An 11795-nucleotide genomic window follows, 5' to 3' on the forward strand; every position below is an offset into this window, starting at 1 on the left:
CCCTGCAACAGGTGTGGGGCTCTCCGAGATGCAAGGGGTGTGTTGCAGTCTCCCTGGGGCTTAGTGAACGAAAGCTAGCTTGCCCCTGTACGAGGCAGTCGATGAACCCCTAATACCACTTCGGCATGTTCTAAGCTCTCTGGTGTGGTGCCCTGGTGCTGCGCAGGACCGCTCAGGGATGAGCTCAAGAGAACTGCAAGCTGAGGAGTGACGTCTGCGCCTGAGGGACTCGCAAGTCCAAGCCTGGAAGGCACTCTGCTGATGTGACCTCGACCTTCCTCAGATGGGGACTGTGAGAGTAGTCACCTCTGCAGCCTGCCCTGTTCATGCCTCTGGCATTGAACTTTATTCTCATCGATGCTGTTGTAGCTTTACAGTGATCAAGATGGACAGGTGTACAGTGGGCGTTGCATAAAAGGGTGGAAGTGATGAGGAAATCAAAATTGGACACTAGGTCAGGGAAGGTGGAGGTCGTGGGCAAAAGGGGGTGCTCCAGATGCATGGTGGGTTTGAGAGGAGTAAAGTATAATCTGACAGCCGATGGGGCAACAATTGCGTGCGAGACAGTGAAGTCAGAGGACTCCATCGCGCATGAAGCAAGAGGGCCTTCCGAGGCCCTGGAACACTCGAACAGCATCCTGCAGGATGCTTATATTTCTTTGACTAGGCAGCATTGGTTATTTGCCGTGCCAGGGCCCACTCTAGCCCAGACTCCCCAGACTCCAGATCGAGGTCAGCAGCGTCCTCGGAGTCCCTCTCCTCCGCAGCAGTGAGGCAGTCAACCGACTGCAGCTTGCGGAGACTGTTGAGGCCTGCACATGTGTTGGTTGCCAGAGGGAATGACAAGGAGTGAAAGGAAAGGATGTACAAGGCACACACCATGGCAGGCGATTGCAGCCATATTTCAAGGGCATCTTGAAACTGCTGTCGTGTGAACCTCTCACTGGCCCCGCTCTCCCAGCTCTACTGTAAAGTTGCCAGATCCCACCATCAGCTCACCGCTCTGGTCTGAGGTCGCCACCACCGACGTCTGCGCGGCATTGAAGGCGTCTGCAGCCGCCTGGGCGGCAGCGACGTTGCGCATGGTGTCATCCAAGTCGCTCTGCTCGATCACCTCCCCCTCATCATCGTACATGGGAATGTCCTCGTCCTGTATTATGGGGTGCATTTATGGCCCGTAGGGCAGACAGCACGCAAGGAAAGGACAAAGACGCGACGGCAGCGAGTCACCACAACCTGCACCAGTGTCAACAGTGCTAAGATTCTGGTCCTCGCTCTCCATCCACCATGCAGCATGTTTGTCCAGAGCGGTTGCGGATGCGGAGTCATGCGCCGGGTTTTCAACTGTCCGTGTACAGGGTTCGGGATAAGAAATGCTGGCCCCGAACAGATGAGGCATGCAGACTCAGGATGGCAGGTGGGTCACTGTGACCCTGCCGCATGGTCTCCAGGGCCAGGACCCTGCCCCATCTTCCCCGCCGCAGCCCCGCTGGGGTGGCCAGTCACGGGGCAAGGCAGGCCATACTGAGCAAAGGTGGTGTAGATCTGCATCTTCACCCGGTCCAAACCGGCCTCCAGCGAGTCCAGCGCCGGGCGCACCCGCAGCTCGAATGCCTCGGGGCTGCCTGTGCATTGCGGATGTTTTGAATGGCCCACTGAGCACCCAGCACCTGGTCATGGCATCCGGGGCTCGCGGGCCGAACCTACACCAGATTATGAGCCCATGTTCCAATGGCATGGGGCGCGAGGCCATTATTCCCGGATCCACAGCCCCGTGCCTACCAGCCAGCTCATCCTTGAAGTAGAAGTCGATGACATACCGAACCTCCTGCCCGCACCGATCGATGTACCAGTCATGGCGGTCAAAGGGTAACGGCCCCCCAAACCAGGACCGGAGGCGAGCCAGGGGACTGCGAGGGGGTGGTGGGGATGAGGAGTCAGGGAAGTGGCGCCATACGCGCTGGCAGCAAGTGCATTCACAGACACGAGTCAGGTGGAAGAGCCTTGGAGTTTCCATGCGTCCGAACCCTCAGGGCATGCACAACCCTTTCCGAGCAGTACACATACCCACCAGCTCCCTCAAAACTAAGATACTATCCATACTCTGCGGCGCACACTGGCCCGAGTTCTCCCTGGCTCACCCATTCCTCCCCTATTCCCGTTCTCACCTGAGGTCATCTGGCCGTCCCCTGAACCTGAGCAGGGAGGGCGAACAGCAGTGATCCCGGTGCAGCGATTCCCAGGCCATCACATGGCTCCATGTGATCTCGTTCATGCTGTTGTGGGCGTGGATGACAGAGTCCATGTCGTCCTCTTCGATGTCGTCGCCCTTTCCCTTGCGACGCAGGGCTGCCAACGAGGGCATGGGTGGATGAGGAGCATGGGGAGAGGGATACTACTGGTAGGCGTGCAAGGAGTGTATAAGGCTGGCCTTCTGCCGTGCTGCAACAGCTGTGAGGCCTTGTATCGGGGCGAAACAGGTGCCCCGGACGACGCAAGCCACACGTACCGTTGAAGAACATCTGTGGGGAGGGGTACACCCAGGTAGACTCCGTGTTACCCTTGGGGATATTGGACACCACCCTCTGTGTGGACAGCAGCTTCTTCTGGCCGGGGGATGGCTGCTGGTTGGGCTCGGCAGGCATGTTGTTGCTGGGGTCCAGGATTTCGGTCTTGGCTGGGGCAAGCTCGTCGATGCGCTGATTGTACACATTGTACACCGCTTTGACACGAAGGGACTCCGGCACCGGACAAGACGAGTCTCCTTCGCTAGTGCTCAGCTCTGATGCGCCGTTGCTGCCAATTGCATGATTCTCTTTGCTCTGGCCTGCGCCCATGCCTGTCCCGACGGTCAGAGGCTAGCGAGAGGATAGGCGTCTTAAAATAGTCTTCCTATAGGAATCAGACTGTATCCTGTAAGCAACGGATTAATTGTCATCTTCCAATGGTCGACGGTCCCCTGTATTACTCACATGCAACTCTGCGGAGAGGACATCCGCGCCCGCCTGAGATCTGGAATTGAAAACTGGACGGGAGCTGCAACGGGAGCAATAGCATTGGGCCCCCACGCCTGCCTCGCCAATCATATAAGCAAGCGACAGGAAGTAAGTGTGAGGCTACCTGGATCAATCTTCGTCTGCTGTTGAAATTCGGGATGGTGGGCCGGGATGAGGACGAGTACCCCGACGAGGTGGAGGAGCGATTGGTGAATGAGGAATACAAAGTCTGGAAGAAGAACACACCGTTCCTATACGGTAAGGAGCCGAGGACGAGCGGAACGAACACCATGGAACGCCCTTCCCGGCAGACGCCCTCAGAGCAGCTGTCGTCAAGTGCCTGCAATCCCCCCCCGCCGCAGATTTGGTGATCACGCATGCGTTGGAGTGGCCGAGTCTCACTGTGCAATGGCTGCCGGTGAGTGGTGTTGACCTGGGCTGTCACGCAGGACGCTGGTCCAGGGGCTTGGAGAGTTGGGAGCCTTGTGTGTGTCGTTCTGGGACGCTCAAGCCTCCAGGCCCGCTGTCCATGCAGATGAAGGAGGAGAACACGGAACAGGGTGTTTCCAAGCAGCAGCTGATCCTGGGAACACACACATCAGAGGGGGAGCAAAACTACCTGATGCGTGCAGAGGTGTCCCTGCCTCTGGAGGAGACGGAGACCGACAACAGGTGGGATGAGTGAGCCTGGGTGGCTGGGGATGGAGCTTGATGATCTCTTGATGGCTAAAAATCACAGGTTTTCACTCACATCCACACAAACTCCCCATCCTCCAGAGGGTACGACGATGAGCGCGGCGAAGTAGGTGGCTTTGGGGGCACCACCGGCCGCATCAACATCGTTCAGCAGATCAACCATGATGGCGAGGTCAACCGCGCCCGGCACTGTCCCCAGGCGCGTCTTGTGTGTGTGTGTGTGCTGGGGCTGGAACGGCTGACGACGACGCTTCTGTGTGCTGGGGTTTGGGAGCACTGGAGAACCCAGCTGAGGGCTGGCGTGCATCCTGAGCCCAGGCGACCACTGACCCTCTTCTCCTCGGCCCCACCCTCGCAGAACCACTTCCTCATTGCCACCAAGACCGTCAGCGCGGATGTGTACGTCTTCGACTACTCCAAGCATCCCTCCAAGCCCGCGCCCGACGGGCTCTGCAAGCCCGACATCCGGCTGGCGGGGCACAAGAACGAGGGGTATGGCCTGTCCTGGAGCCAGCTCCAGGAGGGCTACCTCCTCTCCGGCTCAGACGACGCCCAAATCTGTGTTTGGGACGTCAAGGGCACCACCCAATCCAACCGGGTAAGCGGAGGCGGTCGGCCGGGGCCCAGGAAGACCGTGTCGGTGGTGCAGGTTTCTCGCGGGGGTTGCCATGACGCTGATTGAGCGGTGAAGGGCACCTGAAGCGTGCAATGGGGGGAGCTTGGTTGGGCGCCACTGGCTGAAGAGGGTGTCCATCTTGAGGCGCTCTGTGCATCCTAACGACATCCCTCCATCCAGTCCTTACCTTCACCGACCCCTTCCTCGCAGCAACTGCAAGCGCTGCACATCTACCAGGGGCATGGGGGTGTGGTGGAGGACGTTGCGTGGCACCCCCGTCATGCCCCCATTTTCGGATCGGTGGGCGACGACAAGAAGCTCATTATCTGGGACATGCGCAAGCCCAGCGAAGGGGGTGCGTCAGAGGGCGGGGTCGGGTGGGGACCGGGACGAGGACGTGGGTGATAGGCTGCCGATGAGCTTTCAATAAGTGCCACCGCCATCCTGCACATGCCTGTCGCCCGCTGTCCTGTCGTGTCTTCAAGACATGCCTCTGGTGCTGCTGGCCCACCACCCATGCCTGACCCCCTCACCCAACACACACGCGCGCAACAGCCATCGATCAGTCGCTGGAGGCGCACGGCGCCGAGGTCAACTGCTTGGCCTTCAACCCGCACAACGAATTCATCCTTGCCACCGGGTCGGCGGACCGCACCGTAGCGCTGTGGGACCTGCGCAACACCTCGCGCAAGCTGCACCTGCTGGAGTCCCACAGCGAGGAGGTGTTCCAGGTGGGCTGGAGCCCCCACCACGAGACCGTGCTGGCCAGCTCCGGCGCCGACCGCCGGCTCATGGTCTGGGACCTGGCACGCATCGGCGACGAGCAGGTGGGCGCCCTGGGAGGGATGCAGTACGTGGGTGGGGGAAGGGGGTGGGTTTCAGGGTGTTGAGCCTGGATTTGGAGGTGCATGGCGTGCTGAGCCCCCTGCGTGCCGCATGGGTTGCTGTGCCAGTGCGCTGCCTGCAAGCGGCCGGGCCAAGGATGTTGCGAGGGAGCTGCCACGAAACTCCGATCCACCATATGCCCAACACGCAGTCGCCTGAGGACGCCGAGGACGGCCCGCCGGAGCTGCTCTTCATCCATGGCGGCCACACTGCCAAGATCTCTGACTTTGCCTTCAATGCCACGGACGAGTGGGTGATGGCCTCGGTGGCGGAGGACAACATCCTCCAGATCTGGCAGCTGGCGGACAACATCTGGGCGGACTGAGGGATTCGACCAGGCGAGGCAGGTATTCGGCTGCGAGCAGACCCTCGGGTGGGCTGTGACAACATCCTGGGGACACAGCAGCACATCGTTTATTCCTCCTGCCTCCCCATTTGGTCGACCATGACCGTCCCCTGGCCACTTGCGCCACTTGCTTCTGACAGCGATTTGTACAGGGGAGGGGCATTCTTCTCAGCAGCAAAGCGCTTCATCAGCATGGGGAAGGGAGTGGACGCAGGCTGCACGCGGTCAACCAGCAGGCACTCAGATGCCAAAGTCGAAGGGCACCGCCACGCTGTTTGTCGCAAAGTTGTTGGCTGCGCGCAGGGAAAGGGGGGTATGTGGATGAGTCGAGTGTCCACATCCCGAGGCAGGACAATTTCAAGCCTTCATCAAGGGACTTCAAGGAGGGCGCTGATGAAGAGGAAAAATCCCACATAAACAGCCAGCCAGGATCGACACCACATTCGAGCTGTGCAAACAGGACCCTCCCGGTCCAAGCATCAACTCACCCCAGGGGTCGCCGAGGTGTGTGCCCAGGGCTTGGAGTGGGCTGAGCCCATTGGCTGCGTGCTGGGAGATGATCCCCAGGAAGGCCAGCATGGCCAGCCGCCCGTTCTTAATCTCCTACGGCAGCAGAGGGGGCCAAGGGGGGGCTGAGCCTTCCTCACCAGCAAGCACAGCCTGGATGCCCAGGACACACTGCGAACTGTCGTCCAGTGCGCACCTTGGTCTTGAGCTCCTCCAGGTTGCCCTTGGACAGCCCCAGGGGGTCGAACTGACCACCAGGCCAGATGCGACGCTCGCCCTCGGCGCCGTTCCTGAGGATCTCCACGGAGCCGATGGCGATGAACTCCTGCGCGATGCACCAAATGCCTTGGGATGTGGACCGAGCCTTGTACCTCATGTGTGGAAGGCATGGCCTCACACCAAGGCCTAATTTTGTCCAAAACCAATCGAGCATTGCTGGCAGGACAACTCTCAAACTTTCCCGCTTCACTCACGATGGCGGAGAGTTCGCCCAGGTTCAGAGGGATGGGGACCCCAAGGTAGGTGGCGGGCTCGCCGTTGATGACGGGGAGGGGTGCTGAGTACCAGTCACCCTGGCCCAGGAGCTCTGCCCCAAGGATGCCTGTGGTGCGGGGGCGCCGACAGGGTTGGTGAGATGAAAATGATGAGCGGCAACATTGCACCAGGTAAGAGTCTGTGCCCTCTTTCCCCGAAGCACACATCTCACCTGCCACTCCCAACATTGCCCATCGCCCGTTGATGAGCTCTCCCTCCTGGAAGCGCGTCAGGTTCTCAGGAACAGAGCCGAGACGAAGGGGGTCATTTTTGGGGGGGGGGGGAGAGATGCATGGGGTGGTGAGGAAAGAGCATCAGCGAGACTGAAGCAAAGTGCAAGTCAAGCCATTTTCCAGCAAACAGCATGCTGCTCTGCATTCTCCTGAGAATCGTCATGAGCGCACAAGCTCAGCTCACCGAATCCGTAGGACCTGCGGTGCAGAAGTGTGGAAACGGGTCATGACGAAGCATACCAACTCACAAGAAGGACAACCCCATCCATGTCGATCTGTCTGCTCGGTGGGCCGGGCCCTTCCCAATATCAAGGACTCACGCTGGGAGCTTGTTGAGGTAGTCCGGAGTGTCTGCTCCGGGGAACCAGTTGCCCGCGCTGCCGGCCATGACCACCCTCGACCCGTTGCTCGGCCCCATACGAGGGCGCCGGGCGACCGCCCGCCCGCCATGCACGAAGCTCGCTCCTGAGAGGCAGGTCGATGCCATGGTGCCGTTCAGTAGATCAACTCAGGGTGTCGAGGTGATGAGATCGAGCATCCAGCCCCGCATCACCCCGCTGTAAGTCCACTAGCCGGGGAGGCAATCTTCAGGATATCGTAAATTGATGTTGGAAAGCAGGAAGGCACAAGATGATGCACCGATTGAGGCGACGATTACCGCCCGCCTGAGCCCATTGAGGGAGGAATCGAGACTTGTTATCGCCCCAAATAGCTCCATGATGGCGTGCATGACTGTGCAGCCCCTGGCAACTGCCCGGCCCTGTTTCGCGAGGGCACTGGGGGCAGGCCCCCTGGTGGGCCCACGCCCCTCCGGCACAGCTCAGGTGAGCAAGCGGTGGTGCAGGGGCGCAGCGGGTCCCTTGGTCCTCTTGAATAGACGCACAACGGCTCATCCCGCCCGGCACAGGGCTGGAGGATCGCGGCTGAGAAGACCGAGTCTGCGCCCAAGAAGAAGGTGGTGGATCGGCCCATCTGGTTCCCGGGCAACGACCCGGAGATTCCCGACTACCTCGATGGCACCCTGGCCGGAGGTGACTGGGGTGTTGTGGATTCTCTCTCTAGACTCCCGAGCCCGGTTTGCCCCCCCCCCCCCCCACTGTTTGTCCTCTGTGTCTAGGTGTTGCCATGAATTGTAGAGGCATCCATGCATGGAGCACCAGCCCCACCACATTATCTCTGCCCTGTTCCTTGGAATCAACCGGCCCCCTCTCTCACCTCCCCCCCGTTCTGCAGACTACGGCTTCGACCCCCTAGGCCTTGGCTCCGAGCCGGAGCAGCTGCGCTGGAATGTCCAGTCTGAGGTCTTTCACGCCCGCACCGCCATGACGGCAGTGGCCGGCATCCTGGCCGTGTCAATCCTGCACGGCGCCAACCCCGCGGTGCCGCAGTGGTACGACGCGGGCAAGGTCTACCTGGAGCAGAACCCCAACGTGTCCCTGGGAGCGCTGATCTGGACCACCATCGCACTGAGTGGGTTTGTGGAGTTCAAGCGCCTGGCGGACTGGAGGAAGCCTGGGAGCCAGGCCGACCAGTGGTTCCTGGGGATCCAGAAGGAGTTCAAGGTGAGCCAGGGTGTGGGGTGAGAGGCTGGAGAGTGGGGCATGCCTCTCTGCGCGGCGGGTGGGTGATGGTGGGAATCTAGAGGGCGTGCGGCACTGAGGCCGAAGCATGCATGTGGTGCTTAACAGCAGTGCAGCAACCCATCGATCCGGCAAAGCCCTCAAACCACCGTGTCGTCCATGGACCTGCAGGGAAAGGAGAATGGCTACCCGGGCGGTGCCTTCTTCGACCCCTTGGGGTACTCTCGCGGCAGCGAGGCCAAGTACCAGGAGTACAAGTGGAAGGAGATCAAGAATGGCCGGCTTGCCCTGGTGAGGCATGGGAGCCTGTCCGGCTGGTACAGCAGTTGAATGACCATGGCGTTGGACCCACTCCTTTCCGGTAGGAGCAATCATCGCAACTGTAGAACTCCAATGCACAAACCACAACCCTGCGCACAGGTGGCGCTGGTGGGCTTTGCGCTCCAGTACCTGGCAACCGGAAAGGGACCCCTCGACAACCTGGCCGACCACCTGGCCGACCCGTGGCACAACAACTTCATCCACAACGGAGTGTCTGTTCCTTTCATCAAGACGCTCTGAATATGTGGTGTATGCTGCACGAGAAGAAGTCATGTTTGTTGCAAGGTTCCCGACTGTTCCCCTGGGGCAGGCTGTCCCATCGCAATCTGTAGAAATACCCCTTCTCTGGGAGATTATCATACAGACGGAGTCCGACTTGGGAAGAATCTGTAGGCTTGGTGAAATTTTACCGTGTGGGGCGGAGGAGGATGGTCGTCTGGCTCGCCATGATGAAATGCGCGAGGTTGGTGGCCCTCCCCGCGGATCTGTTTGTTACCCGGGGCTCGACAGACGCAGCACGCCCGACAGGTCCGAGAGGTTTGAACTCGGCGCCCAGGAACTGTGCAGAATTGCTAAAGTACGTACCCCAGACACATCTGAAGAAAAGATGGGACACTCCACAAGTGTCGAGGGGAGACTGTTGTGATGGGTGACGGCCTCAAGGCGACCCCGGTGCTGCGCCCTATAAATAGCAACCTCGCAGCAGTATCCGGCTGGGGCAAGGTGAGCTTCGTGGATTGTTAGAGATATCGCTTGTTCGCCTAGCATGTCGATTCGACATGGCTAGTTGGGCTCGGCATGAGTTCCAGGCTTTACTGAGCGCGCCCTTGCAGGGAACAGTTGACGGCAGTCGAGCTCCCCGGGCGGTGGCGCACAGACCCCACTCCCGACGAGATGGCATCCCCCTGCGTCCCGGAACTGGGCGTCAGCCTTCCAAAGTCCGCCTCTCCGTTCGGCTCAGGTGAGCATCGGCCCATCGGATGTGGATATTTGTCGTGGCACTTGTGGAATGCTCAGGTTCCACACCTCACCCACATGCAGGGTGGATGCCTGGCAAGCCGGCGACGTCCAGCTGGACTCCGATGAGCTCAAGGACACCATCCTCTTCCAGGCCACGCGCCAGCGCGCAGCTGCCCTGCAGATCAGCTTGAGACAGGGGAGTGGGCGCCACCACGTCCGCCGACCGACGCAGGTGGCGCTCCCTCCCCTGCCTCCTCCACCCCCGGAGGTGACTGAGGAGGAGACCGTGCTCCAGGAGGAGGAGGGGGCAGCGGCCGCATCGGTAGCAGGCATGGCGGCGGAGGGCCAGGCGAGGCCGGCTGCCACCCCCCCGGTGCAGCTGGCGCCCCACCCCAGCCCAGCGTGCACGATGCCGGCGTCCTCCCAGGGCCGGCCCTCCCGCTCGCAGACGAGGGTGGAGGGCGTGCCCGAGTGGTTCACGGCCGCCAGGGGGGAGGGGCCTCGCCGCAGCGCCCCGCTCCGTCAGCCCCGGGCCACGCCGCGCCCCGCCTTCACGCCCGTGGAAGGGGTGCCGGAGCGTGACAGCGTGGCGGGCCCAGGCGCCGGCTGGCCCCGGGGCTGGCTCCACATGGCCGGCGGCGGTGCGGATGCCGGCGACGGCGACCCCGCCACCGCATCGACCGGCCGGGCTCGGTCTGCAGAGGGCCGCCGCGGGTCCCTGGACAGGACCCTGGACCTGCGCACCCCCGAGCCCGGCGATCCCACGCCGCCTCAGCCCCAGCCCGGGCCGGTACCGCAGTCGGACGACGACGACGACGACAACTGCGACTTTGGCGGCCAGGAGTATGGTGCGGAGACGGTCGACGGCCGAAATTTCGAGGCGGGCGGGGTTGTCTGTGGGATTGCGTCCTCCCTGCATCCTGTTCTGTGGTGTGGTGGTGGCCCCAGCCTTTCAACCAGTACACTTCACCAGGATGCTCTGAAACTCAATCCCACCTTCATCTGCCAGGTGACGGGTGGGACGACCATGATGACGGCGGCGGCGACCCGGTGCAGGACCCCACGCCATTCGCAGAGGTGGCACACACGGGCACAGACGCCGGCGTGGCAGGCCCCACGCCGAGGCCCGCGCTCAACCCGGCACCCGCGCCGAAGCCGCGGCGACAGGCGCAGCGCCACTCGCCGGGGCACAGGTTGCGCAATGAGCTCGGCAAGCGGAAGAGCCTGTCCAGCGGTGCGGGGGTGATGTGCTGGGTGTGGCGAGGCTGGAATGTGGGGCGCCTGTGTCGGGTGCGGGAGGCCTTGTCCATTCAGGGTGAACCACATTGTCTGGGTATGACTGTGCGCTCATGCTCTGCAGCATGCACCTGAGCAGGCCGCTGTCTGGGGAGGACGCAGTGCCCCAAACCTTGAGCTCCCAGCCCCACTACCCCGCAACCCCCCTCCCGCCCCATGCCAGCCCCCGGCATCGGTCGCTATGAGATCGCGCCCGGCATCCGGCGCTCCAGCCGCGCCCCGGAGCGGCCGCTCATGTGGTGGCTGGGGGAGAACAAGGAGTACTCCCGCAGCGCACACAAGTGAGAAGAGTGGTGGGGTCGTTTGGGGCAAGGCGCAGCGTATGATGGCCATTGAAAGCGTCGAGCTCCTGCCACGGGCGTGTGCGCATGTCGCCGCAGTCTGACTGCTTCCTGATCTGTCGCAATCCTCGCCAAGGTCCCCCCAGCCTTCACACACCTTCTTCCAACCCCTTGCCCCACAGGACCATGCCCACCATCCGCGCCATCATCCACCACGACCCCAACACGCCCTGGCAGACAGTGACAGACCCCTTCCCGGGGGCAAGGAAGCGACGCGACGCGCTCGCCGCGGCGAAGCTGGAGGCGCGGCTGGACGCCGCGGGCGACGCCGTCCCGCCGGCTGCAGAAGGCGAGGCCGAGGCCGCTGCCAGTCCCCGTGCATCAGGAGGTGGTGCCAAGCACGCAGCACCGGCGCGCGGGGGGAAGGGCGGGCGGGGACAGGGTCGGCGCACGGCAACTTCCTCCAGACGATGACTCGGCGGGACGCCCGCCTCCATGACCTTGACCCCCTGCTTGCCCATGTAGTTGCCTGACGCCCGGCCCC

General features: G+C 62.0%; 5 protein-coding genes across 5 annotated transcripts; 2 read left to right on the forward strand and 3 right to left on the reverse strand.

The window, feature by feature from the left end:
* Positions 1 to 663: 663 nt before the first annotated feature.
* Positions 664 to 1135, reverse strand: F751_2255 (hypothetical protein; the record flags this gene model as incomplete). The annotated part of the gene is made up of 2 exons (XM_011399123.1): positions 664 to 812; positions 1000 to 1135. The coding sequence occupies 2 exons, from the start codon at positions 1133 to 1135 to the stop codon at positions 664 to 666; spliced, it is 285 nt and encodes a 94-aa protein (XP_011397425.1).
* Positions 1136 to 1422: 287 nt separating this feature from the next.
* Positions 1423 to 2837, reverse strand: F751_2256 (Cytochrome c-type heme lyase; the record flags this gene model as incomplete). The annotated part of the gene is made up of 4 exons (XM_011399124.1): positions 1423 to 1625; positions 1783 to 1910; positions 2169 to 2349; positions 2510 to 2837. The coding sequence occupies 4 exons, from the start codon at positions 2835 to 2837 to the stop codon at positions 1423 to 1425; spliced, it is 840 nt and encodes a 279-aa protein (XP_011397426.1).
* Positions 2838 to 3154: 317 nt separating this feature from the next.
* Positions 3155 to 5518, forward strand: F751_2257 (WD-40 repeat-containing protein MSI1; the record flags this gene model as incomplete). The annotated part of the gene is made up of 8 exons (XM_011399125.1): positions 3155 to 3254; positions 3359 to 3414; positions 3532 to 3668; positions 3774 to 3900; positions 4051 to 4290; positions 4519 to 4663; positions 4864 to 5135; positions 5345 to 5518. The coding sequence occupies 8 exons, from the start codon at positions 3155 to 3157 to the stop codon at positions 5516 to 5518; spliced, it is 1251 nt and encodes a 416-aa protein (XP_011397427.1).
* A 261-nt stretch (positions 5519 to 5779) lies between these two features.
* On the reverse strand, positions 5780 to 7231 carry F751_2258 (Chlorophyll a-b binding protein 6, chloroplastic; the record flags this gene model as incomplete). The annotated part of the gene is made up of 6 exons (XM_011399126.1): positions 5780 to 5832; positions 6028 to 6142; positions 6243 to 6371; positions 6520 to 6647; positions 6998 to 7011; positions 7134 to 7231. The coding sequence occupies 6 exons, from the start codon at positions 7229 to 7231 to the stop codon at positions 5780 to 5782; spliced, it is 537 nt and encodes a 178-aa protein (XP_011397428.1).
* A 298-nt stretch (positions 7232 to 7529) lies between these two features.
* Positions 7530 to 11784, forward strand: F751_2259 (Chlorophyll a-b binding protein 7, chloroplastic; the record flags this gene model as incomplete). The annotated part of the gene is made up of 10 exons (XM_011399127.1): positions 7530 to 7637; positions 7721 to 7844; positions 8047 to 8375; positions 8565 to 8684; positions 8814 to 8896; positions 9756 to 10522; positions 10684 to 10908; positions 11134 to 11251; positions 11434 to 11627; positions 11777 to 11784. 10 exons carry the CDS (start codon positions 7530 to 7532, stop codon positions 11782 to 11784), a joined length of 2076 nt encoding a protein of 691 aa, XP_011397429.1.
* Positions 11785 to 11795: the final 11 nt, after the last annotated feature.

Source organism: Auxenochlorella protothecoides (genome assembly GCF_000733215.1).
Source record: "Auxenochlorella protothecoides strain 0710 unplaced genomic scaffold scaffold22, whole genome shotgun sequence".
Lineage (NCBI taxonomy): Eukaryota > Viridiplantae > Chlorophyta > Trebouxiophyceae > Chlorellales > Chlorellaceae > Auxenochlorella > Auxenochlorella protothecoides.